Source organism: Bemisia tabaci, chromosome 1, assembly GCF_918797505.1.
Source record: "Bemisia tabaci chromosome 1, PGI_BMITA_v3".
NCBI classification, from domain to species: domain Eukaryota; kingdom Metazoa; phylum Arthropoda; class Insecta; order Hemiptera; family Aleyrodidae; genus Bemisia; species Bemisia tabaci.
In genome coordinates this window covers 60708080-60735866 of record NC_092793.1, presented here as the reverse complement: position 1 = coordinate 60735866, position 27787 = coordinate 60708080, and the positions used below count along the sequence as shown (strand labels likewise).

Below are 27787 nucleotides of genomic sequence, written 5' to 3'. Positions count from 1 at the left end.
CACGAGAGGGCTTCGTAACGTTTACCACAGTGAGTTAGCAAAGCTTTTTTTTCTAAAATATCATTATATTTTTGAGTAACTTCAATCTAACTTCTCTGACGAACGAGTTTACTCAGATATGGAATGAATAAAGAAGAAGAAGAAAAAGAAGATAATGATGAAAATGGACGTATATCCGTGACCCGACATATTTCATTATTATACACGGAGAAAAAAACTTCGTGCGTAGGACTCGAAGTAGAAGTCATATGGATTCGGATCACGCATCTAAAAACTTGAGGTCGAGCTGCCGAAATTCGGGTCAGACATCTGAAGTACTTCGATTTATACCGAAGGGTTCGGGTCACACATCTGAAGTACTCCAGTACATATCGAAGTGCCTCGATGTCTGACCCGAACTTCGGCAGCTCGACCTATAGTTTTCGGATGCGTGATCGGAAAACTTCAGGGGTCCATGTGACCTCAACCTCGGGTCCCGTGTACGAATTTTTTTCTCCGTGTAATCGAGGAGTTTATTTCACCCCTTTACTACTGAAGTTCATTTTCGTCCACTAAGTCCGAGTTAGGGCAAATCATTTGGAGTTGAATGAACCCGCTGTTGATTCACATCCTGAAGAAGAATGGTCCGCGATAGGGATCAAGAAAAGTTCGGCAAGACAACTCAAAGTGGGTTTTGATACCTGGCCACACCGAAAAAATACTGACCAATGTATCCTACAAGACAATTGTTTCCCCGTTCAAGACGCAACCTCAGCCAAAAAAAACGAGGGTATATAAGTGAAGAGAGTGAGTAAAGTAAACGATAGAAAAATAGCGCACGAGAGGTGGAGTCACTAGCGTGAAAAACGTGGTCTAAAAGTGTTTACCGTCCGTTGGTGACTTACTAACACTCATCTATGACTGGACGTTGCCAAATCGAGCCAAGCGTACCTCGGAGATGATGTCTAAACATTTAAACACATATGGATGTATTTCTACCAAACGGAACTATGTGCATTATGACGTGAGCCCTGTTATGCATATATTCTTATAGGTCTCAAGGCTCATGTCTTAATGCACATAGTTCTGATTGACAGAAATACGTCCATACAGCATCCTCCCAATTAAGTAAATACCATTAACAGAAAAATGGTCACTTTTGATTAGGGCTTTTCAAATTAGACATCACCTTCATACGTTTACAAGAAAAGTAACGAAAAGTTTTTCTTGAACTTCTCTGATACGAATTCTGTTCAAGGATTTAGCAGTATACCAACGAAGTATTTCAAAGACGTAGGAAGAACACTTTTATCTCAAGAAAATGATAAATAATCGGATAGTTCAAACGTCGCAATGGAGATGCATAGTTCTTTAATTTACATAGCCATTGATGATATAACAGGAAAAAATATAACAGTTGAACTTTCTGGATGGAAGATCACACAAAAATTTCATTTTGCAGGCATTTTCCAGTGTATGTCAAATACACAAGAATTGGCGATTCCTTGAACTTTAATCAAACTCTTCCCACACAAGTATGTATCCACAGCAAGTAGTTACTCATTTCAAGGTTGTATTCTCAAAATTTCAGGTTCACCTGAAATTAAGGTCGCCAAGTGCAGTGAGAAGCGTCGCCATTCAATTAATGATATTGAGTAATGCAATCGTTTCAGCAGCACTTGTGACTTTTTAGGGGAAATTTTGACCCAAGATTGGTTTATATTCCATTAGTGTAGACCAAAGGCATCCGAATGTTGAAAAAAAACCTAGTCAGAATTAACAATACCAAAAATTGAATCGAACTCAATTTGCATTGAAAAATTTTGGGGCTCACGTTTTCACGGTAAAAGCTGTATTACGGGCAGCTAGCTAGTATTTTTACTCACCAAGAGACTTCTTCAACCTCAAGCTTGTGGATTCTAGATATTCAAGGATTAGTGTTGTCTACAATTTATTACAAGTCTAATTTAGCCGCAGCTTTGACACTAGATTCAGAATAGACAAAAAACATTCGACTGGCATAACACCTGCAGGTCATGTCCAAAAATTATCGTCCAATAGATTTAAAATAACTCATTTACAAAGTTTACGAGAGAGTGTTGTTTGACACCGTGCTTTCATTCATCAGGAGATTCCAACTGATGATGTTTCAAAATCGCAATTGGAAATTTCCTCCAATTTGAACAGAAGTTGGCGTCAGGGCTTAAAATGCGTGGCCGAGCAAGCACCGTGCAGCCGGACCGTGGCAGAGGCGATCACCGATTCGGCCACGCCAACAATACGGCCACGCTATTTAGGCCGTTATGGCTTAATCAAAGCGGAGCTCCGTTTGTTTCTTGCGCCCGCACGCTCGCACGGCCGTATGCGCCGAAGTTTTTATCTACTCATCAAACTCATCTATATGAAATAATTTTCGCCTGGCGCATGGATCACAACGAGCAGTTGCCGGCTTAAAAAAAAATAAATAAATGAAATCAGTAAAGTATCCGGAGAATAGATTCAATTTTAAACAACAATCTCCTCAAATTTTTCGTACCATTGCTAATTTTCGAGTCATTGCCAAGAATGAAATTTACTCTTTAGGTTGCTCTCAAAATTCCTGAATTGCCACTGTAGGTCAACCCGGGTAGGTATTTCAGCCTAAGGAGTAATGCCTGAATGGTCAAGACTTTAAGCCGTTGGCCACGCAAATAATCTTTGGAGAATTGATTCCAGTGGTTTAATTAGTCGTAGCAACAGTTTACATTGGCGGGCTCAAAACATTTGGTCTCGTTACTATTGATCAGGATGAGAGGTCTGTAATTTCAAGAGGAAACTGAGAGAAAGTTGTTTCTCTGACATCTGAATCGCTGCCGCTTGACAACATTGAAATTTTAATAAGTGCGCAATAGCGTGTGAAAATTTTTTCAGCTTTCGCATCAGCACGTCTTTTAGCCTCTGATCTAATTAAACATAATCACAGCTTCAACTACTAAAAACGCAGTGATGTGCTCTCTGTTTCTACTAAAAGCGCTTCTGGATGGAGGTCAGTAGTGTAAAAGTGTGAAGTCACAAAAACGCGGGTTTCTCAAAAAATTCAACCTTCGTTTTGACCGTTCAGTTTTACATCCCATAACTGATCCGACTTCAAAAGTCAATTTCGTGTGTAGCACAACGCCAGCGAGGCTCCCAAATTGATAACTCGAGAATCCGGTCTCGAAAATCCGACCTAGGATTCGAGGGCCATCCCGGCAAAGCGCTTAGAGATAAGAAGCAGCCCAATTACTTAAAAGTGCAGTTATAAATACCCAAATTAAATTAGAAGCAACGGTCCCGATTGACAACCGAACACCCATAAAAAGTCGGAGTTGGTATAGGGATTACGGCGAGCGTGTCCATCGCAGTGCGAACTGCCCTTGCGTGAGGTCGAAATTTTCGTGCATGTGATTGCGGAGCTAGAAAAAGAAAAAGAAAAAGAAAAAGAAAAAGAAAAAGAAAAAGAAAAAGAAAAAGAAAAAGAAAAAGAAAAAGAAAAAGAAACAGAGTGAGGAGCCGCGGGCGACGCAGCGCGACGCGACGCTGAAAAACTTAAGAGCTTAATTTGATGAACGGTGCGCATAAAGTGTTGAGCTCGGCCAAGTGAACTCGTTTGTTAACAAATGTGTTGCCTCTCCTCTGCGCTTCGCTTTGCTTTGCAGACATGTTGCCTCGTCGGGCAAGAGCATTGACGGAAAAAAAAAAGAATCTTAAATTTGCCGCCAAGAGGTACTTCTTCTTAAATCAAGACTTTTTCTGGTAAATACAAGCTACTTTTTTACTTAACCCAAGCATTATTTTTCTTGTATCAAGCAAAAGTTAGCTTAAAGCAAGATAAAAAAAAAAAATTCTTGGCGGCAAATTCAAGAATCATCGTGCTTGATCCGAGCTACTTTTTTTCAGTGAGGGCGAGGGTAAACTCTCTGATTTTTAATCGCTCTTCGCGTTATTGCACTGAGGAAAATTTTCTACACTGATAAAAATATTCGCGTTCATGTGTTACTTTTGGTTGATATAGGAGATGAAACACAAACTAAAACAAATTTTGTGTTGATTTTGGTATGGTTTGTAGTGAATTTAGTGCAGATAACAACGAAGAGACTGGGAAAATGCTTTCGTTGGAATTCACCACTCGTCTTTCATTAACCTTCAAGAAAACTAGCTGGCATTTTCTCTTGAAATTATCAACCAAAGGCTAGGGTTATTTTGTGTTTCACTTCATGTATTAACCAAACTTTTTTGTTGAAATTTCTCTCTGTTTAGGCAGCCCAGAATGATTCCGATTGGATGAATGGGTCGAAATTTTTAAACATTTCTTCACAGGAAGTCCTTTTTCTAGTTTGCCTATTAATGAAACCAGAATCTGGTTGAGGTGACCGGACAGTTGGGGTTATTAATAGTGTTAATTCTTTCCCCTGCTTTTAGACTTCTTGTTACGGCGACCAGACATTCATATCCTGAATACACTGTTGATGCCCGAGTTATTCCTACATATTGCAAGTCAGATAAATATCGGTGTGATTGCAGTTTTTCTTTTTGGAGTCCTCAGAAAAAGTTATCAACCGGACTATTCATGGTACATCACCGACCTTATTTTCCTTGTAAAGTTGCATGGTGTTAACGATTACGACATCAACAAACCCAAGTTGATTCATGATTTTTTATTTCTTTCACATTTTTGAATTCCCTAAAGAAGTACGCATGTTTAATTATCAACTTTTAAAGAAAAAGTAAAAACTTGCCCCCATAATTTGACAACCACGTGTTGTTTGCGCACCTGATGGTCATTGGTCATCAACTCCCGCAGCTTTGGTCAGCTCAGAAACGTAATAATGGATGCGGTGCACTTGTTAGAAAACGGGACTCGGGTTACTTCGCTCGTAACCCCCCCCCCCCCCCCCCCCGTAGGCCCAGGTAGACACAAGGGCAATTCTGGTCTCACACGATCCGACTTTTGATTGAGGATATGAGGAAGACCTAGTAATTCGTTGATATGATAAGAGACAAAAAAAGGTAATAGCGGCTTTCACAGATCCTGAGAATCGTAATCATAGCCGTTCCTTAAACAGCTCATTTCTTTGGTAAAGAGTTTGGTAAAAACTCTATGGTATTAGGCCAATTTTTGTTTCGTTTTTATTTTCAAAGTAAAACTAAACTATATGAAAATCGATTTTTTTTTTTTTTTTTTTTTTTTTTTTTTTTTTTTTTGTCCCCAGCTATTACGACAATCGGAAGAAATGTGCTAAGTCAAAAAATAACTTTCTTTGCGACTTACCAGTATACTTAATGCAGTTCGAGCTCTCCTAAAACTTTACAATGGTCATTTGACCGTTTGAAATCGTCTCCATCCTCAAGTATTAAAAGAAAAATAACCGAAAAATGTAGAAAAACAGTCGCGAGACATGAGACGCATTGCGTCGCGGATTATATTTTCTCAATTTCCTTGGCGATTTATAAGCGCTTTTTACAGAAAAGCAGTGCTGATGAATTTATCTCGATACAAAGACTCGGAGACTTTAACGAACGGGTATAAAAGTTGCGCTTATAAAATCGTGTTTTCCGAGTCCCCTTTCCATGACAATTAATAACACGCTGATCGGGCGAGCGAGTGTACACTTTAGAGCTCTTACAAAGAGCCATATGATAATACAACGTATCATACGCGTTCAATACACCTTGTTCGCTGTCCGAACCAGCGCAAAGTACATTCGTTTTTAATCTGCATTCAAATGACCTAACGGACTACTGTTTCGCAGTTGTCTCAAGTTCTTTATAGGGTCGGGTGCACTGTGGCGAAGATTATAGAACTTTTAACGGTCTCCTTAGGAGCAAAGCTCCGCAGATTGCAATAGAATGAAATACCGAAGTAGATTTTCTCTCAAGAAGCTGTTAATGCTGATTTTTTTAGACGGAGAGAAACCAACTGGTTCCATTGAGTTCATTGTAGCTTGCAGAGCTTACGTTCATTCATTGTTGTAACCGGTTTCTACTCTGTTCTATTTGAAGCTCATAAGAATTGTCACATAATTTTGGGGCCCATTCATGCAGAATTCTATCGAACCGGTTGTAAACACCATAACCTCGAGAAAAGAACTGGAGGTAGATCCAGAATTTTTTTTTGACACCTTATTGACCAGAGAATCTATACAAGAGCACTAAACAGGGCTAACTGGTACGCACTAATATTATAATGGTTACCTTAATTGAATCATGCCGTGTGAAAACTGCTATGGTGTCATTTTTCCGTAGTCTTGAGTTTCTTTAGGTTGAACTTTCATGAGTTAAATGTCACCATGAAAGTGGTACCAAAACGAGCCTTAACGCTACTTTCATGATTTTATCAACTCCTGAAAAGTATTATTAACCTGAAAAAGAAATTGAAGGTTGGAAAAATGGGCATTAGCCGTTTTCGCACGACGCACGCTTCACAGAGGCGCACTGGAGAGGAAATTTGGCAACACCGGAATTCCTCAATTTGAACCTACGGTAAATAATCGATTACATCGATACATTTCCATGTGTTTTATTGGAGAAAAGACAATGCTGCTAATTTGCTGGATCGGCCAATGACGATTCAATTGATTTTCAGAAATACTCTCAGTTTAATAGAGACACCCACCTATTAATTTTATTTCCACGCTTGGCAATTGTGCCTGAGAAACAGAAGATTTCATCACCTACTTTTATTTGAAACGTCTCCTAAGGCCCGTCTTGTCAGACGGTGTGCCAAAACTGGCGCATACATTGTTCCCGTTGGCAAGGAGCAGTCTCATCCGTGCAACGGCTTTAACAGATTAAGCTGCCATTAGTGTAACGCACGCTCTCAAGCTCGCAGGAAGGAGCCTGAAAAGTTGCGAGTTCCGCCCCTGGGGTGTAGAACGGTGCTGGATGTCTGAAACCGCTAGGCGATGTCGAGTGCCGGACCTCTTATTTCCGTGGAACAAAGTAAGTTGCATTTAACAAGGCGGATCGCAGCGTCACTCACCTTTGGCGTCTGAGTGATGCATACGGTTTTTGTTCTAATTTTTGAGGTTTCGGCGGATTTAAGAGAGCTACTGTCCAATTGTGTCTATTTAGCATGCAAAATGTACCGATGAATAAAAAAGGAGGCACTGAAATCAGTCCTGAAATCAAGAGATTTTCTTTTTTTTCACATTTATGTCTTTATTTTCTTTAATAGGCATTCATTAACAAATAAATAAATTTACAAAATAAGAATGAACACAGGGCTAAAAAAGTATACAATTATATACTTGAAACGATCAATAAAAATGTTCGTCGCAAAATTGACCAGAAATACAAATATTGACGAAGATGAATTGACTTGTGTCAAATTCAAGTGGTACAAAATTCTTACAAACAAACAAAAACACACAAAATTGATAACATGGGGAATTTAACCACGGCGCCCATCATTCCATTCTATGAATAATTGATCAATGTTGAAAAATAAAATGATGTTCCTTAATACTATGATCGCTTTTTAATTTTCGCCCTGAATCCAGAGAGGGGCCACAACATAAATATCATTCTATAACTGGCGTTAGGGAGGTCGTCCATTTTTTCATCAGATGAAAATTCGTAACGTAAAAGAGCATTTGCCACTAGGAATTTGATGGAACTGAATGCGTACTTACTCCCTGAAAACAAAAGAGAAAAATATTTTATTTCATTAAATTGATTTATTACAGTAAAACACAGTGCGAACTAAAGAATTTAAGGTGTTCAATTAATTCTGCGAAAAAACTGGCGTCATTGCGTTAACGGTACAAAAGCGTGTGTTTAGCAATATTCAAGTGAATAATAAAGTCTCAATAGTTTTAGTATTTTCTTACCTGGACAATGCCGTGGGCCTGTTAAAAACGGTAAAAAGGCGCCTTTTGGTCTCTTGAGTTCATTCATGGGTGAAAAATTCTCAGGATAAAATTCATTCGGCTTTTCCCAATTTTCAGCGTTGTGATGCAACACGAAAAGGCTCAAAATGACATTAACTTCCGCTGGAATCGTCATATTCTCTGTGGAAAGAATGGGAGAGAAATGAAGGTATCGACATGAACAGATATGGGTTACATTATTATTGTCTCCTTCCTTACTTTGAAAAAAAAAATTCTTGATGTTTCCTTAAAGCGTCGTTTAATGCTGACAAGAGGTTTCTTTGAGTTTAATCCGTGCGGATTAACTTAAAGTCAGTTTTTTAGTTAAAGAACCGTTGTTTTACGATCGTGAGGCCTAAATTTTAAAAAAAAGATAACAAAACACCATTTCTTTTGCTAGAAAAAACTGACTTTAAAAAAAGCCAAATATTGTCGACAAGAAACGACGCTTTAAGTCAAAATAATATCTTAAGACATTTTTTTACAGTGTACATTAACACTAATTTATTAAAGACTGAAGGGTGGCTGTATTCATCACTGGTGGTTTTTTACTATTAAAAATGAAATAAACTCCGAATCGAATTATTACCTTTTGAAAATATCGTGGGTCAATAGGGAGGGGACTTCGTGTCTTTGTGTAGTATTGTGTATCATGTAACATGATTTTTCCGTTCAATATCGATAGTTAATATCATAATATTGCATTATAAGTCTGTCGGATTTTGCGTCAAGGTTAACTTATGGATGAGGGCAAGCAAAGTCCTGGTATAGTATTTACCATCATACTCAAGCTCAAGAACTCCCAGAATTTAGTAAATGCTATTAGGACTCCGATTGCATCCCCCCAACGATTATACTCCTGGGCACAAAATTACCAGGAACAATTTTTTTTAGTTTATTTACCATCATACTCAAGCTTAAGAACTCCCAGAATTTAGTAAATGCTATTAGGACTCCGATTGCATCCGCCAACGAGTATACTCCTGGGCACAAAATTACCAGGAACAATTTTTTTTAGTTTTCCTTATCCCTCTCCCCTTTCCTTGCGCCAAATTTTGAAGGAAATGCGTGCTCTCATAATAGATTGCTTCGCGTTAAGTACTGCCGCCTCAATACTAAAACTATACAATTTTCTTCTTCTTCTTCTTCTTTTTTAAAGAAAAGAAAACACAACTCCTCTCAATTCATTATAGACTTAGTTTCTCGATTATCCCTAAGGAGAAGCTCAGGTGTCCTCTAACTTGATGAGAAATTGTTGTTTCGTGGAATTTTTTGCTAAATGCAACAAAAAAGTCAAACCCTTGAATGACAGCATAAACCGAACAGAAATGTATTAGTTCAGGGTTTCAAAATTCAACTTATCACCACACCGTTCCGAGTCCTTTTCTGCAAGGAAACATATCGACAAAAAATAAAAATTAGGTTAAAACAAATAAAAAGTAAATAAATATTACTCCATTTAGTGCTACACTACTACCAATACGCACCGTCAACTACAAGATCCTCGGTTATCGTGCGACTAATGAAGGGGATGCAAAAATGTCTTAATGTCTCCTTGAGGACCATCTCCAAGTAATTAAATTTCGAGGTATCCTCTAAGGTGATCTCTCGGTCACCGCAAGTTTCCATGATCTCTTTGTAAGCTTTTCCTTGGATGTCTGGTCGTTGGGCAAAAATTGTGAGCATCCAAGCAGCGGTTGTTGCTGTGGTCACAGAGCCCTAGGAAAAATTTCACTTTTTAGGTCTGAGAACTATTTAATCTCTGTATAAACAGTTTAGGAAGTAATACATAAATAACAAGGTAACAATTTTAGCACTTTGATCGTTGAACAAAGTGAAATAACCTATACATATGCGTTATTTTTCCTCTTGAAAATTTAAGAAAGAAAATTTCGCCAAATAGATGAACTTGATTTTTTTTTGTTTTTGGTTCGAGGTGGCCATTTTGAATATGCACTGAGTCTCTTGCTCAAAAGAGATACAGCCAAATGAATCGACTTATTGAAGGTAAAATCGTGCGAAAGTTGTAATGAGCATACAAAATCATTTTCTACCGGCCTAAGGAAATACGCCGTATGAGCCTTCAGACGTTATCAAGTTTCCTCTGATAAAAACCGAATTTCCTCGGAAAATTGCAAATATATCTCCCAAAATTTCCAGAAAATTTTGTACGAAATTTAATCTAAAATATCTGCAAATTTCAAGGAAAAATGTGCATGAATGTCGTTAAAAATACATATTTTATCGAGGGAAATCTGGCAACTCTCGAATGTTCTTACGGCGTTCTTCCTTAGCACGGCAGATTCTGGAATAAACTCCTTAGCACGAAATCTTCGTAGTTCATAATGAGCTTTTTCAAACTGCTTGCGTTCGAGGGCCGTTTTCCTTAATGACTAGGAATCAGGTTTCCCTAGAGAGAGTTAGAGAGAGAAGGGGGGGGAGAGAGAGAGAGAAAGAGACGCAAGAAAATCAAACTTAAATGAAGAAATCTTTAAAACTATTACAAGCCTCCAGGGCCGGATTTAGGGGATGGCCATATGGGCCGCGGCCCATGGCGGCAAATTTAGGAGGCGGCAAATTTTGCAATTTTTTACATGTAGGTATGAAAAAAATTGGATTCTGAAAAAAATTACAAATGAGAAAAGGCGACAAAATCTCTCATTTCTAAAGAGTATAGTAAGTTCTAATTTTGTCGTCTTTCGGTGATACAAGAGACAGCACCTTTAATCAGTCGATTTAAGAGAGAAACCAAACACGCAATTTGGCCTGGAGCGGCGTGGCGCAGAGGGCAATGATGACCAAGACTTGAGATGAAAAGGAGAAGCCCTCGCCGTAGTGGTCGCCATGTAACAGTAATGTAACACATATTAGTGCCTACAAGACTACATGAATACTTCACGCATTGCGTCAAACACGACGCGGTCAGCAGCGGTCGACGTGAAACGCACAGCGCCTACAAGACTGAATGAATACTTCACGCATTGCATCAGACAGTGAGGTCAGCGCGGCGCGGCGGCAGAAGTTAAACTTATTAAACCACATTTATGTTTGTTCTTTCATAATTTTTTGGTTCATTTCTTATAAATGGAAGTCACAGAGATAGGTTTACGGAACTTAACTTTCGCGCAAAGTTCCGTTAACTTTTGCTAGTAGTGTTGACAGGGCTTTCGCAAAAAATGCTTCCAACACAAGTAAACGCGTCTCATGCATATGCACCCCTCCCCCACCGGCTCGTTCTCTTGATGGTTTTTATTGATGTTTCAAAACGAATGAGAAGGGGGCGGCAAACTACAGGCGGCCCATGGGCGGCAAGGAGGTAAATCCAGCCCTACAAACCTCCCTTTTGCATGATTTCTATCGACCTAAGCTTAAGTTTTTGTAACACGGGGTAATAAGAAGACAACAAGCGCCTAAAAGCGATTGATATCATATGCAAGACAAAGTTTTGTTTGCTTATTCACGTCGGATTTTTTCACGTCTCTTTCTGGGCAAACCTGGAAGACGGCGAAAAAATTAAACTGCCAGCTGCCGCATACCGCAAGCGATTCGGAAAAGCGCGTTAAAAACTACACAAATTGCGAGCTGTAAAGTGAATTTCAGACTTTTTCCATGTGCTCATAGTGATTTTTTCGTGGAATTAACGAAAAAAGGGTTTTTCATTCGCCTGTATCTCATGTGTGCAACAGATCAATTGTCACAAATAACTTCAAGAAAAAGATGCGAATTCATAAAAATGTGCAGAGAATCAATTGAATTTCGAGTAAAAACTACGTCAGCACCTAGTTTTTAAGCAGTCAAAAATATTTAAGTTTTAAACCAGCACAACGTACTTTCCATATGTTGCAAGTATATTTTGTGGTGCATCAGTTATTTTACTTACGGCGATTATCATGTCAACAGTTTCATCGACGGCACGTTCTTTTGGAATGATTCCTGATTCGATGGCCTTTAATAGATTTTCCATGAAAACTGGCACCATTTCTGAAAATATTAAATCAAGTGTATTGTGCATAAATGTACTCATATATTCATGAAAGCCCTGGATACTCTCACCTCATGCCCAATTTAAAATTTGGTAAAATTTTCTGACATAAAAATAAGCTAGGTAAATGCTTCATCATTTTTTAAAATATAAATCTCACAAAATGTGTGAAAAGTTTCGGCCACTGTATGTAAAAGATTAATCTAGTAATGACCCTTGTTTTAGAGAAATATTGAAGAATATGGAATTGTATTTTTATTTCAATTTTTGAAAAAATTACCTGTCTCAGATTTGGACTGTCTTGCATCATCTCTACGCCTTGTTTGCAATTCAACTATCTGAAACCATCAGAAGATCGTAAAATATTAAAAAGATACCATCAAAATACCAGTTTTATTCCGCCATTTTGCATTCATGCATGTATGTGTTTATTTCTTTTGATCGAACTTCTCCGTGTCTCCTTCTCATTTTCTGCTAACGATCGCAATTTATATTTCTGAAATAATTTTTACGTAACGATGAAAAACGAACCTCTTTGGCTAAAGCATGCATTCCTTTCACACAATTATTTATCTCCTGTTTTTTGCCGAGAAGGTAGTAAATCAAATCTGGCTGTAGCAGCACATTGAATAGTCTTGTGTGAATCATCTCAGTTGACCTGCACAAATGAACATTCATGGGATAAAAAAATCACAAAATTCAATGGAAAAGAAGCCAGAAACTTTAATGGGATAGAAAATCACAAAATTATAAACCAGCCATACATCTTAAATGACCTTTTGATCAATGCAGGTTCAGAAATGTTTGGTTCAGCTGTTTTGATTTTTCTGATCATGATGATAATATAATTGTATCATAGTCAGTCGTACTTGCTAATACGTTCTTGTTTTTTATAATGGAAAAGGGGGGACTAATTATTAGAATAATCAAAAAGAGAAAAGTGCTCGCAACATTTTTTTATGATGCACATTGAGTTCCTGACCACCCTGTACCAGACTTTTTTCTCAGTTATTTTATGTCGGAAGAAGTAAAGGACCGTGGGTACAAGTAGAGAATTGACCCCGAGGAATCCGAATCTCATCATCCCGAGGCCCTACATAGCCTGTCTTTGGGGTATAAATCCTAAAAGTCGAAGACAGGCCTCCCCTTTTTCCTCCTCAAAGAAACGATGGGGACTTCGGGGTGACGAATTTATGATTCTTTGGGGTCAACTCCCGAATCGTTTCCATGGTCCTTGACCTCATTCAACTTAAAATAATCAACAGAGCCTAGTAACGGTGGCCTAGGACACCTTGTATGTTCTTCGTTCGATCATTCATTATAACTGAAATTAGAGTTTCTTAAATTTTGTCAACGAGATTCTGCCGCAAGTGGTTTATCAGTTGACATGAAAGTTGCAATTTTGCAACTTCCTTAAACTATGACCATCTCTTCGTTCAAATGTTTTGTCTATCATGAACACTTACCTCTCTAAATTGGTGGAGAGGAAAGTTAGATCCCGTTTCTGAATGTTCATCCTGCATCCCATCATGCTCTCTAAAAAATTAAAAAGGGTTACATTTATGAAAAAGGATAAAAAGATAGAAGCTCAGAAAAGTAGGTGGTGATCACGTTTTTAGCATGTAAAATTTCAAATATATAGTCAAAACAGACATTTTTATTTGAAATGAAATCCTTAAAAAAGTAATTATTAAGTATAATAATGTTTGATTCGCTCAAATATTCGTCACGATTTAATGAGATTGATCATGGCATTCATGGTCATTGTCAATATTTGTCCGCCTTAATTTTGTTTTTCCAGCTGCAGTCATACGAACTTAACCATTTTGTACTTAACTTCCTCTAAGTAATTTTTCGTATTCAAATCAAAGGGTATAGGTTGTTTCATAATCAGCATGTTTATATTTGCTTCCAACTGGTCCTCTCATTTTTTCAGCACTCGACATGTTTTTTATTGAAAAGTGCAACGCTGTGATAGGAATGATTGTATATTGGATCCTTGCATTCCTCATTTGCAAATTACTTTTAATCGATTCAGAGTTTTCACTGAAGAACAAGTATGTTCTCTTTATTGATCTGACCTGATTTAAAAAAATTAGCATCATACCACAAATAAAGTCCATCGTGCACAGGTGGAGAGGAACGAATAAGTCGGCCATCATTTCGTCATCAGCAAACTTTTCAACTTTTTCAATGAATGTTTTTGTGTGGTGCCTGTAAGTAGAGCCGAAAGATTTCAAGACGCTGGCATGAAAACTTGGATTGACGGTTTTCCTTATCAGGCGCCAGTCCTCTCCTAAAAATTATAATTTAATATTTTTTAAACTTTAATCCTACCAGTTTAATGTCGAACGCTTATTAAATTCTCATGGTATATGCTTGTGTCTTATTTCGGATGTATAAAACTTTAAGCAAGGGAATTACATAAAATAATTTCTGAGCTACTATTGGTTGAGTCATCTAATTTAACTGAGCGTGAATTATGAAAATACTTTAAAGGCTCTACAGGGATAAGAGATAGAATAGAAACTGAATTTAAGTTGGCTCCTCTTCCCAGCATTTTAAAATAAATTGAAATTGCTAAAAGAAAATATTTCAATGTCATTTTTTAGATGAATTTGATCGATGAATACGTTGATTTATACTTTAAGAAATCATAAAATAACACGTTACCGTTGGCACAAATAATTCCGGCTGCATGCTCCTTAAAGTAAGAGTAAATGTACGATTTGTCTATATTTTGGCTACTGCTTAAGAGGGCCTGAAAAATAAAAGACATAAGCTAATCCACCAATTATTAAGATTGGTGTCAAATTCAAACCAGTCTGTATTTACCGCACTACATCCAAGGTTTTTAAAAGAAAATTGATATGGTACTTGTCCACCTTTTTCAAAAGTAACTGCTAATGGTATAGGCAATATGTTGGCGATTAAAAAAAGAAAAAAAAAAAAAAAAGAAAAAAACCTGTTGGCGACGTAATATTGTATGCACTTTTATGAGAAAACAATTTCAGATACTTTGCTTCCAATACCCGTTACGTTCTGTCACATTTTGTAAGGTACAATTAAGAGAAGACTATTTAATTATAATTTTTAGGGTCTAAAAAAGAGAATGAAAATGCATTCGAACTAGAATGTATAACACATTATGTTTCTCAGGTAATCTAGGAGCCAGTGCCAGATGCCTGGCATTGATTACGTTACGTTTAGCAGATCTTCAAATTGTACTGTCACAATTCACTACCTATATCGACAGTCGGGTATATTTACCATACTTTTAATCCGAATGAGATGTAGTATATTTTACTTACATTTATCACTTTAAGATCTCCAGTGACAAACCAAGGCATATTTTTTACCCAATATCCACCATTTGGAAATTTCTCTATTTGCCTCTTTAGTACATTGCACAAGTCTGGAAATAATGAATGAGGATACATACATTAGACTCCTATTCAACAAAGAAATTCCATATCAGAGGGCTTTCTCCATGATTTCATGTTTATCTTACGGAGGTCATGCAGATAGAATAACGCCTTTGAATACAAAGCCCCCCAAGAGTCATTTTTATCAACGTGCGAACCTGAAACATCTTTCAAATTTAATATAGCAGAGTTAAATTACTTAAAACCTTATGATTATGGAATCGATACTCATCAATCATCTTCTAAAACTACAATCGACTTCTAAAATGCGCATAGCTCACAAACCTATGTCTCTTTTCACCTAAGATAGGGAGTCAACTCAAATAATAATTATTTACGCGTAGAATAATTTGAAGTTTTAGAAGAAATTTATACATGCATTTCATATTGCGGTGAAAATAGTGATGCCGATTAATTTCATTAATTAATAAATAACTTAAGTTTAGTTTTTTCATTTCAACACCGTCACTTTTAAAGAAAATATAAGTTGTACTCAGTTTATCGCTCTTTCAAAGGAAGATTTGCTTTCTTCCTGTAACAGCTCATTCGAGGGGATGGAGAGAAGTATGTTGGTTCCTTTTATAAAAAAACCGAGAGTCTTTTTGGTAAAGTAACAAACAATATTGATTAAAAAAAAAAAAAAAAATCAACCACAAAAGTACGATTTTCCATGTCAGTGCAGATTTAAGGGGTCAAAACTGTGTCTCGAGTTTGTCACAAAATGTCGTTGGACTCTCGGAGTAAAACGGCACTACAGCCCCTCATGAGCCTTGGCTTTCTAGGTAGCATCTCATCTCTCCATCTATCTTTAGTTGTCTTCCCCTTTTTTTGTACTTTCATCACTCTCAAGTCGTTACCAACACTTTCAGTGCAAAGTTCGATCTAAATTTGGTCTGCCTTTTGGGATTGAAAATATTAATTAATATTCAAAACTGAAGGCAGAAGTGAATTAAGTGATATCCATGTCCATAGATCTATTTTACCTGGTAGTACATTATGAGTACGAAAGCTTCTATTTACTTACTTCGGTCGTTTATTTGCAGGGCAAAATAAGCATTTCCAATGTAAGGAATACATGGTGGTCCTTGCAAAGTCTTCATAAATTGATGAATTCGTCTATACTTCCACCGTTGTTGAATGTAAAAGATCAAGAGGATTGTCACTAAGCCAATGCATAATGACGGATTAGCAGTTATTTCAGGAGTTTCATTCCAAAATTCCATCTAACCAAGAAAAAAAAAAAATAAAACTTGATAAAGCTTTCATCAAGAGTGCCTGCTTTTATTTTTTCTGTATGATAGTTAATCAAATTGTGGGATTTTGTTTAGAACATTTGAATTGGTTCGCTTTTGATACGTATATTTTACTTAATCTTTTTTTCTTTCCCCGGAGAGAACTGGATGGAATGATTTTCTGAGCATAGTTAAATTATTGATATGAATAGTTACGGAACATGATTTTCGAAGTAAATTTTAAGGGTCCCAATGCAAGCAAGTTGCAGGAGTTTGCACTAGAAATATTACATGGTGACTTAAGGAGCTTTTGGGTTTCCTCAAACTTTATGGGTGTATGTTTTTACAATACAATCAAACTCTCAATTTAAGTCAATGTACTATCTCTGTCATTTAAATTCATGTCGTCTAAATCAAGCAAAATTAAAATCGAGAAAACGTAGTCGAGCGGTAGTACCAAATTAATACCAATAGTTTACCTTTGTCAAAAAAATTATCTCCAGCAGGAGTGAAAAGAAAATCACAATAATTCCTCCAGGGAAATTGCATCGGCAATATTTACCTCCGGCCACTAGACGATCCAACTCCTAATTCAAACCGCATACAGTGTAATCACTAAAAGAATCAATACTCTTTACAATAAATTGCACGTCCACTTTTTTATGCACAATTAAGTAAAAAGAAAGAAAATCGTTATCGAAATTTCAAAATTTTAGAATCATACTCGCGTTTTGAAATATTCGTTATTTTTCTATGTCTTTATTCACGCTCATTTTTTTAAAAAAAAATCAACAGGCCACGAACTAGAAATTTGACTAGAGAGGAACCTCTTAGATTAGAGGTAAAACTCTACTTATTGAACGGAAGACTGAAGCGTTACTCACAAATAAACTTATGGGCGTCGGCACTTTGAAATGACGGCAGTGATGACGAAAAATCTCAGCATAGTATGACTGAGTGGCGAGAGAGGAGGAGCCCGATTCATTTTTTCTCTAAATATTTGTTTTATATCTCAATGAAACCGATCGTAAAAATGTTTGTTCACACGCGCCTCAAACTGTTGAATTCCTTGAAAGAGTAGGAGACCTCAACCAGGTGCAAGGTCGTGTTTTATGTACACAATACAACTCTACGTCTTTAGTATTAGGAACGTTTTAATTAGTATCATACTTATACGCATACATACAATTAAGCTCGCTGTCATTCCACCGCCCTTCCCGTGTAAAACTCCCAGTCACCAACCTTTCACTGGGCGTCCCCTTCGTCTCCCCCCCTCCCCCTCTGAAGGTATCCAATCAGGCGTCTCTTTTGGCAACCTCTCCATCGTGATCCCGTTAACATAACCATACCAGACAAGCTCTATGTATAGTTATAAATATTATCAATAAACGAGCAGCTTTCAAAATTGATTTCTGTAACGTTAATGCCCCCCATCAAATGAAATCTCCCTCTCCTGGGATCAAATATTTGTAGTGCGTAGTGTATCAATTTTCATTTATTTTAATAAACGTAGGCATGTGTCAAAACAATCATTTATTTTCTTAAATCATTGAAAGCCACATCTTCAATGGATCACGGTTTAGAAAGGACTAAAAAGTGATGACCTATCATATCTATATCTTAGAATCTTTGCTCGCAGTTCTGAATTACCAGGCGTATTCCAGAATTTTAGTAGCCAAACTTGGCAACGCATTCCTCGAGTATAAAATATGAGGCACAAATCAGAATCAGGGTGACTACAACAACCGTTGCCCAATTTTTGCTCACATTTTATCAGCTACAAGAAAACTGAGCAACATTCGGACTCGAAAACGTGGAACCCTGTCCTTATGAATAACAGAAATTTCCCAGAAAGTTTCCGGAAGTTACGTTGTTTTGTTTTCTATGAAACGAAGAAAACGGGAAAGAAAACTGGGTAACGTTATATGTAGGCTTATTTTGGCGAAATCCATCAATATAACGCTAAGCGGGGGCTTTAATCACGAGATTTGCCCGGGCGATGACGCGCACAACGAGATATGTTTTTTAATTGATCGCCGCGTTAACTGTTCACCGTCGAACGTAACAATTTCTAATTGTGTGGATTCACGGACGGTTGGAGATAATGCTTTCCTGCTTAGATCCAGATTCGTCGAGGTGATTGCGGCCTACGTCGATACTTCTCACCGTCTTCAGCTACGAAAGTCGAAAATCGATACTGATACCAAATTTCGATATTTTTGAAGGGTTTTTATGGTGGCCGTCAATTAACGGTCGATCGCACCGTCGCGCCGCGTCGCCTGAGCTGGGAGTCGGAAGAGTTGGGTGATGGTTATGCTGACTTGTAACGCGATCACCAAGCGCAGCGAAAGCGGAAAAATCCGCTAATCTGCGCCAAGCAAAAACCTCGTATCTCGTTGACGACGTCACAAATCTCCTCGGACTGTCAATCCGGATTGACTAGGAAAAAAGTAAGAATCATATTTCTGCAAATTCCCTTAATTTCTTTTCAACGGTTTTAACAATTTAAGAAAATTTATAAGGGACAGAGCTCATGTTTCTTATGCAGAAGATATTTGCTCAGTGAAAGTTCCAGTGGCGTGGCGTGCTTTACGATACATCGATTGATCGGCCATTTGAACCTATGGATAAGTATCGATAAACAGGTATTCGCAGCGAACACCTTAATAATCGATTATTTACCACTGCTCCAAATGGGGAAATATCGATAGATCGCAAAGCACGCCACGCCAGACGCCACAGAAAAGTTTTATCCCAATGGTTTGTCAATAAGCTGTTCTTGTACGAGTGAAGGATCTTCGTCGTTATTTTTGTCTCACTTTGATCACAAATTTCCTTTTATCTTGGTTTTTACCAAAATTACTATTTAAGGAGGCGTGAGACAGACGCTCAAACTAACACAATTTTTAGTGTAAAGCTGCCGGATCGTAACGAATATTTCTAATTGTGATCAGACGAGGAGGTCTCTGAAGAAATAGGCGAGGGCCCTCTCGAATCATTGCTCTGGAAAAGGACTGATGTCGTTAAACGCGCTTATCTTATTTCTATTGGACGGATTATATTGAAAAACACGATTAAATAACGGGTTGCATTCTTATAATTTACTCTTAAGTAATATTGGTCTGCAAACATAATTTTTATTGAATTTGATTGGGATGACACTTCTAATATGTCCACTGATCACTTTTGTTCTTATTTTTGTTACAGGTGAGTAAATCAATGACATCTCATGAATATATTTATGCGAAAAGGAAGTATATGCATAAGGATTCCGTGAAACATAGTTTCTTTTAGCGTAAATACGTCCATTTCGTGGGGTCAAACGATTGTGTGCGTCAAATCATTCTATAAGGTAAAACAATATTGCATTTTCCTCAATGAAGTAAATGGGAAAGCGGCATCAGAACTTTTTTGATGAAAAGTTATGAAAAGTTGCTCACACTTTAATATTGTAAGAGGATCTTGATCATAAATATTTGATCAATAATGAAGTCGATCCTGGTGCGTGGATTATTATCCGCTAAATTCTTAAGGTGGGTTATAACACCAAATGTATGAGCGCATTTTTCACATTGGCTATTCGTTACTCACCGTGATTCCGTTTATTTCCAACCTGAAAAATTCTACTAGGAGATAGTCAATTATAGTTTAACTTAGTGCAGTAGAATATTAGGTCGAGTGCTTCATTGACTGTGCCAGTGGCGAGGCATGAATGATCGTTTATCGATATTTCCCCATTTGAAGGTATGGTAAAAAATCGATTATCATTAAGGTGTCTGTCGCGAATACCCCATCTATCGATCCTTTTCCATAGGTTTAAGTGGCAGATAAATCGATATATCGCACGCCGCCGGATTGTACCAAAAATTTGTTTTGCTCGATCATGTCGTATAATAGAGGGTATTTCACGAGTGTTCACGCTTAATTAACATCTTTGAAAGAAAATCATCCTTGCTAGCGCGGTTTCTTTTCCGCGCCCAGCTAGCAGGTATGAGAAGAAGCTGCGAAAACTTTAGATTTAACGACCGAATGTAATCAAGCGAACACGTACTCCAACTTTATTTTACACACGGATATTATGAATGGACCATGCTAGCACCCACTTTCCAATCCAAGAGCGGTCGGAGAAATTCAGTATCCACGCAAAAACATCCGTTTCCAGCAAACATTCAAGTCTCGATTACGGCGTGCGCTATGTGCTGAGATGCCCGGATCATGGAACACTCGGGGTCCCAGCCCACCAAGAGGGGGGAGGGGGGCTTAACGATCGAGATAAAGTTCCCTCGAAGGAGATATTAATGCATTCAAACACAGAGCTTTTGTACCTCATCTTAGCTCGGGTTCCCTTTTTTCTATCTAATACCACTTTTTTTAAAACATTTTCTTCATCTTTATGTCATCTATTTCGATACTTACTCATACTAGCTTTTTCTTGAGTACTAGGGTCCACAATACTGCCGTGCCAAGGAAGAACGCCATATGAGTGTTCAGGAGTCACCAAATTTCCTTTCACAACTCACGAATTTTCAGGATAAGTTGTAAGAAAAATCCTTCAGATTTTTCTAATTTGTTCGTATTATGTTCGTAATGTATTTTGCATTGTCTGAAAACATCAAAAAAGGCAATTCATAAATTTTTCAAAAATAAATATTTTCTGAGAGGAAATGTGGCAACATTTGAATGCACGTGCGCTACTCTTCCTATGGTGGAAAATCCGTGTATGATCGCTTTAGTTTATATCTTAAACTAAGTTCAACGTGTAACGATTTCTTGCTGAATTAAGGCGAATTTAAAATCTGGAATTTTTATCTCATTCAGGAATCGAGTTTCGTAAGTTTCGTCGCTTGAATCGTGTTTTACGTAAAATTCTGGTTAACGATCATGTATCAGAATGCTTAAACTCGCACCTTGTCTAGTGGTCCATCGAATTAGTGGTGTGGATTGTAGACAAGTGTCTTACCTATTCTGCCGTACCAAGGAAGAACGCCGTATGAACCTTCAGCGTTGCCAAATTTCCTTTGATAAAACACGAATTTCCTGGTAAACTTATGAATATTTTCCTTCCAATTTTTCAGATAATTTTGTTCGCGATTTCACCTAAAGTGTCTGAAAATTTCAAGGAAAAATATTCATATCTTTCCTCAAAAATGAACATTTTATTGAAGGAAATTTGGCAACTCTCGAATGTTCATACGGCGTTCTTCCATAGGAAGGCAGTATTACTGTTAACTCATGCCGTTTTCAAAATTATTAATAGGTGGAGAACAGTCGCACTGAGACTGATTGCAGCCCCGAGGTTCTCTTCTGGTCCATGACCTTGATTACAGTCGAGTGCTGCAAATTGATTCGTTTGGATTGGAGAGAGAAGACTTTAAATCAGTTTACGTTCCAACGGTGCTGCCTTATTTAAATGCAAGTGGCGCGGCGCGGAGCGCGGTGCGTTTTATCCGCAGCTGGAGCAATCCATTGCCGCAGGCTCACATACTTTGTAAATACTGTTAATTGTATATTAAGCTCACTTATCTCTTCAAGAAGGGGTTCTGAAAGTCTTTTTTCACCGGACTCCCGGAGGCTTGGGCTTGTAAGTGAGAATAGCTATCAATATAGGTAATGGATATATTAATTACGGAGAATATTCTATACTGGACGGTAATTGATTGCTAAAGTTCTGCCTTTTCAATTAAATGAGAAGCGATGCGTAGCATCTGGATGAGGAGTGGCTCTGAAGACGATCAAAAACGGAGCTACTGAGTGTTACTTCTCTATCAGTAAAGAGCCTCCCTAAAAAAGGGCCTTTTTTGGCCCCTTTTCGGGAACCCGGGGATTTCGTTCGTTTGTGGCTTAAATGAAACCTTATGATGAGGTAAGCCTCCAGTAAAAATTTTAGCTTGAGTATATGTCTAGTTTCCGAGATACAGCGTTGCAAAGTTGGCATATTTGAGCTTTAAAATTCTCATATTTTTATGGATTTTCTTCCAAAAACCAACTTCAAAATAGACTTTACAATACTTACACGAAGCGCACACGAAAAATTATAATATAAAGAGTCTCCAGTAAGAGTTTTGACTAATGCGTAAGCCTTGTTTTGGCAGTACAACGTTGCAAAGTTTACATTTTTCAGCTTTAAAATACTCATTTTTTAAAGTTTATCATTCACAAACCGCTATTACTGAAGATCTAACTGCATTTTGGGGCATAGAAACAACAATTAGTGATACTCATAGATGCATAATATAATTTATAAAAGGATACGATAATACAGTGTTGCAAAGTTGGCATATTTGAGCTTTAAAATTCTAATATTTTCAGGTATCTTATTTTCTAAGAACGATTCAATTGGATGTTTTATGATATTTTGTGACATTTTATCAAATGTTAGTATTATTGTCGAATGCATATTTCTATTGAAACATTAATACTGATAATTCTGTTAATACAACGTTGCAAAGATGACATAAAAAACCTACAAAAAATGTTCATTTTATCAAGTTTCTTAATTGAAAAACGAACTTAGTGACCGCTAAAAGATACGTTTTTAGGGTTTAGATGCAATTTTATGATAGATTAAGTCTTTTTTAAAAGTTTAACTCAGAATTTAAGTATAGTTTTAATGATACATAGTTGCAAAGTTTATATATTTGAGCTTTAAAATTGTCTATATTTTTAAGTTCTATGTTTAAGAAGCTACTTTTGTAGAATTTAATAACGATTTGAGGCAGAAAATCAACAATTTATGTCATCTGTAGATGAATGTTTGTATTTGAAGAAGAATACTTTGACTGGTGATGATATAGCGTTGCCATGCTTAAAACTTTGAACTCTATATGGATTATGATTTTCTCTTGTTGAACACGACTTCAATGGGTATCTTAACTCGTATCAAGGCAAAATATCAAGGGCTGATGTCAGTCCCGGGTAACGATTTATTTGTACTCAAAAAACTCAAGCGTTTCCATATTTTATGTTTGTTTTTGCATTCTGCCTAAAAGAAGGTAAAATTGACAACCAAGGCAAGTTAGAATTTTTTAGATTTTGAGAGCGACTCTGATGCTGAGCCATTCATTGTATGCCATAAATTCACTTGGATTACTTCATAAAATCAGATAATTATTGGAAATGTCCTTATTCTAAACTTATTTTATGATGGAATGTTGAGAGAAACTTAAATAAAATTGGCAACAGTGCCATTTTAATTCCAATTTTCACCTAGAATTGACAAAAGTCCTCCACATTTCTTTGCCGCTTCACAATATTACGTATCGACGATTGCTCTATCTTGGCTTCCATAAAATAACAACAGAAAATAGACATTTTCCCAGATAAAAGTTGAAAACTTTGCAACACTGTATTATCGTATCCTTTTATAAATTATATTATGCATCTATGAGTATCACTAATTGTTGTTTCTATGCCCCAAAATGCAGTTAGATCTTCAGTAATAGCGGTTTGTGAATGATAAACTTTAAAAAATGAGTATTTTAAAGCTGAAAAATGTAAACTTTGCAACGTTGTACTGCCAAAACAAGGCTTACGCATTAGTACAAACTCTTACTGGAGACTCTTTATATTATAATTTTTCGTGTGCGCTTCGTGTAAGTATTGTAAAGTCTATTTTGAAGTTGGTTTTTGGAAGAAAATCCATAAAAATATGAGAATTTTAAAGCTCAAATATGCCAACTTTGCAACGCTGTATCTCGGAAACTAGACATATACTCAAGCTAAAATTTTTACTGGAGGCTTACCTCATCATAAGGTTTCATTTAAGCCACATACGAACGAAATCCCCGGGTTCCCGAAAAGGGGCCATTTTTAGGGAGGCTCTTTGAACGGTCGGTATTGTTAGTTACGATATACATGTACGAATCACTACACATACAGTATTGGCAAAATTAAAAGATTGATTCCTGCGGTAAAACAGCGACTATTCTTAAGCCGAGGTACCTTTTTTAATCGTTCAAAAAAGTCAGTAACATCTATAATCAAACGAGAGAAAAAAATCCCGCTAAGAAACAATGAGAAAAATAATGACAAAAAATAAGTAATAATAAATATAGCTTAAATCTGTGCGCGTACAGCGCTTTCATTAAAATTTTCGGTAATGAGGATTTTACGTTTATTATACACAAAAGTTAACAAATAACGTCCCTCTCTTTTTCCTTTTTTTTTTTTATTTTAAAAAAAAGAAAAAAAATACAGTCATAGGAGAACTACATTTAATAACACTCTGAAGCTCTCTTTCCAATGTTGCATACTCTGGCATGTATTTAATTTATTTTTCTATTTTTGATGATAACAGAATGTAATGTGGGGAAATGGCGATAAAGAAAAAAAAGCACAATTTAATTTGCAGAAAGGAAAATTAAACTTCCTTTACATCCATGTTAACGACATGGATGCCCGGCCGATTTGAACGAGTCATCCATGGCTTACACGGTTCAGTATTTATAGATTTTTACAAGTCGATCAAATAAAAGCAATTCGATCAAATTCCAAAGCATAGTAAAAACCCAGGCTGCTGATAATAAAGTAGGTACCTTATAGAAACACAGCTTCCAGGTTCAGGCAGGGTGATGTGTTGAGGAAGTAGGTTGGCAACACGACTTTCCCGTTTCCCTTTTCGTGACGATTCGAGTGTGCCGCTGGCTCACTGACCTTTCGGCCTTCACCCGCGGATCACAGATCGCCCAATCAAACCGCCAGATCTATACTTGAGCTCCAACCCGCAATCATTGGTGGGTAGAGCATGGAGGTGAAGGGGCGATAAAGGACAAATATGGAGATTGCGGATTCTGAGAAGATTTTAGAACATTATTGCGCCAAGTGCAGGATCAACGGGGGGGGGGGGGGGGTATTAGTATTTTGACCGGAAGTGTTGAGCAGCTTGGAAAGAACTTTAATAAAGTTTTTTGCGTGTTTAATTATCGTTATTCATCTTCACAGTGAAGTATTTTTCTTCTGATCGCGACCTTTTTCAAGGTCTATTGCGCTGTTAATTTTTGACACAACCAAAGGAAAATTGATTATTGAACGATGTTTTGTCAGAAGAATTTTTATATAATATACAATAAGATTGAATAATTTCGTAAGGGAGTCAGATATTGTTTTTGAGGCTGTCTAAAGTTTGAGTGCCTTCAAATTATCAGATGCAGTTTCTTGTAGACTATGAATGAATCTGTTACGGGCTGATCCCGATTTTGGGCCGATCGCGATGTGCCCGGACCGATCCCCATTGAAAAGAATCATTAATGGCTTACACGGATCGGTAAGTGCCCGGGAAGATCGCGATCGGCCCAAGCGAAATTGGACCGACGTAAACTCGGCAACGCGATGAGTGCTGCCTTATCAGGGATACGGCAACATAGCACAATCCCTTAAAATTCAGCTGTTACTCAACGTTAAGTCTCAAGCGATTTTTATGCGAAGAATTTCTTCGATTAAACCATATTCACTCAAAGCCCACGAAATTGATTGTGCAAGTACACCTGCGTATTCGTTTTTTCCTCCGCTGCGTTTAAGTCTCTCGATTTTTTCACGAAAATATCCTCCGTTATACCGCAATCATCGTTGTTTGAGTATTTGGGTGACATTCATGTTTTACCTGATGACCCAACTTTGTCCTTGTCATTTACAATATATATTACGGTTTGGTCACGCATTATTACAATCGTGCGCTTGGGTGATGTTCTCACTCGAATTTCGTGCGTGACGCATCAAACGACGGTCTACCCAAAAATGTATTTTTTGCTCACGCTGCTCAGCGCTCACGCTCACTCCCGAGAAATTGCATTTGTGTGTCAGTCAGATTAAAATTACGCGTGCTCCGACAAGTGATGACACCCTATGTTTAGCAATTAATGCTTTACAGTTGGAGTTGGAATTCCGTCGTGAGCAATGCTCGAACACTCGCCAACTGTCACAGAAAAGCCCCCTAGGAACAGTTCGTTGTAAGTGCGTCAGTAAAAGTTACAATTGGTCGATCCGTCGTTTTTGCCTATCAAAATTTGCATTTTTGAGTTGAGTTTTGGAATCTCCAGTTTATTCAAACTTACGAAAGCCAGTTGAATGTCTCCAATGTTCGTGGAAAAGATTCAATCTGGCATCCGTTGGCGGGTGACTACCGGCGAGCGTTTCTGCGGCGGAGATCAGCAAGAGCCCGACGCGGCGGCGGCGGGGTTAGGAGTCGCGGCATTTTTACCAATAAATCTAGCCAACAGAAAAGGAAAGCTGCGACGTGGTGACTGGTGGGTAGGCGGAATCCCAGGATGCGGTTTGGTGGACGGTGAGGCTCGGTGCTCGGTGCTCGGTGCTCGGTGAACGAGGAGCGCAGACTTTTGAATGGGACAGGGCGGAAAGGGAAAACGAATCCCGACGATGATGGCCGAACGAATTGGATCCGCGCAGCCGTGGATGATGCGTTGTAGTCGGATTGGACGCTCGCTTTCAGCATAAGCCCTGTCCGCTGAAAATAGCTGAAAACAGGGTCATTAATTACCTGCGGCCGAATTTTTTCGGTTCCTCAACCATGCTTAAATTTACTTAGGACGAGTCTCGTCCACACTTAAGTGCGGCCTTGCGCTTCTGATTGGTCGGTGGTGCGGTTCAGACTCATCGATGAATGTTACGTCTCCGTGTGAAAGAGCCGACAAAACTTGACCCTTTTATCATTCCATGCAGGAGAATAAAGATGTTGCATGTTTGAGGTATTTGCGATTTGACTGTTGATTCCTACGTAAAAGTTCGCTAGAAACACGATGGTGCCACTGGTTTTCTCTGAAATCACTTCCCAAGCTCAAAAAAAGCTCTCAAGTTGAGGCCAAAATGGAGGGAATATCCCACGCTATTCTGAGAGTCCACGTCTACATCAAAACAAACTCTCCATGCAAAGATAGTGAGCAAATACATTGACAGGGCTGCCACTTTATTTGGGGACTCCAAAACTGAAAACACGGCAACCCTGCTGATGTATTTGCTCCCTATCTGCGCATGGAGAGATCGTCTTGATGTAGAGGTGGACTCTCAGGATAGCGTGGGATATCCCCTCCATTTTGGTTTCAACTTGAGAGCTTTTTTTGAGCTTGGGAGTTGTTTTCAGAGAAGACCAGTGGCACCATTGTGTTTCGTGCGAACTTTTACGTATGAATCGATAGTCAAATCGCAAATTCCTCACACGTGCAACATCTCCATTAGTCTCGAAATGAAATATTTCAGAGGGGAACATACATCGCAAAACTCAGAGCAGATTCAGGGAAAAATTCATGGCAAAACTGTCGGGTAAGTTAC

General features: G+C 37.8%; 2 protein-coding genes across 2 annotated transcripts in view; one reads left to right on the top strand and one right to left on the bottom strand.

The window, feature by feature from the left end:
• The window catches only part of Cad89D (cadherin 89D), a 144700-nt gene that overhangs the window by 26574 nt on the left and 90339 nt on the right, over positions 1-27787 (top strand).
• Positions 7133-16532, bottom strand: LOC109031969 (cytochrome P450 4c21). Its single transcript, XM_019043831.2, has 11 exons — positions 16300-16532; positions 15162-15265; positions 14524-14611; positions 13958-14146; positions 13317-13386; positions 12382-12508; positions 12131-12188; positions 11749-11849; positions 9356-9587; positions 7830-8009; positions 7133-7634 (listed from the first exon to the last, which is right to left on the bottom strand). The coding sequence occupies exons 1-11, from the start codon at positions 16496-16498 to the stop codon at positions 7465-7467; spliced, it is 1518 nt and encodes a 505-aa protein (XP_018899376.2). The 5' UTR covers positions 16499-16532; the 3' UTR covers positions 7133-7464.

Excerpts from the sequence above, each read along its gene's own strand:
- LOC109031969 (XM_019043831.2), bottom strand. The coding sequence starts at position 16,498 with ATGGAATTTTGGAATGAAACTCCTGAAATAACTGCTAATCCGTCATTA. Across the intron at positions 14,147-14,523 it reads CGGAATTATTTGTGCCAACG|GAGAGGACTGGCGCCTGATA; the intron begins GTAACGTGTTAT and ends TATAATTTTTAG. Across the intron at positions 12,189-12,381 it reads TGCATGCTTTAGCCAAAGAG|ATAGTTGAATTGCAAACAAG; the intron begins GTTCGTTTTTCA and ends TGATGGTTTCAG.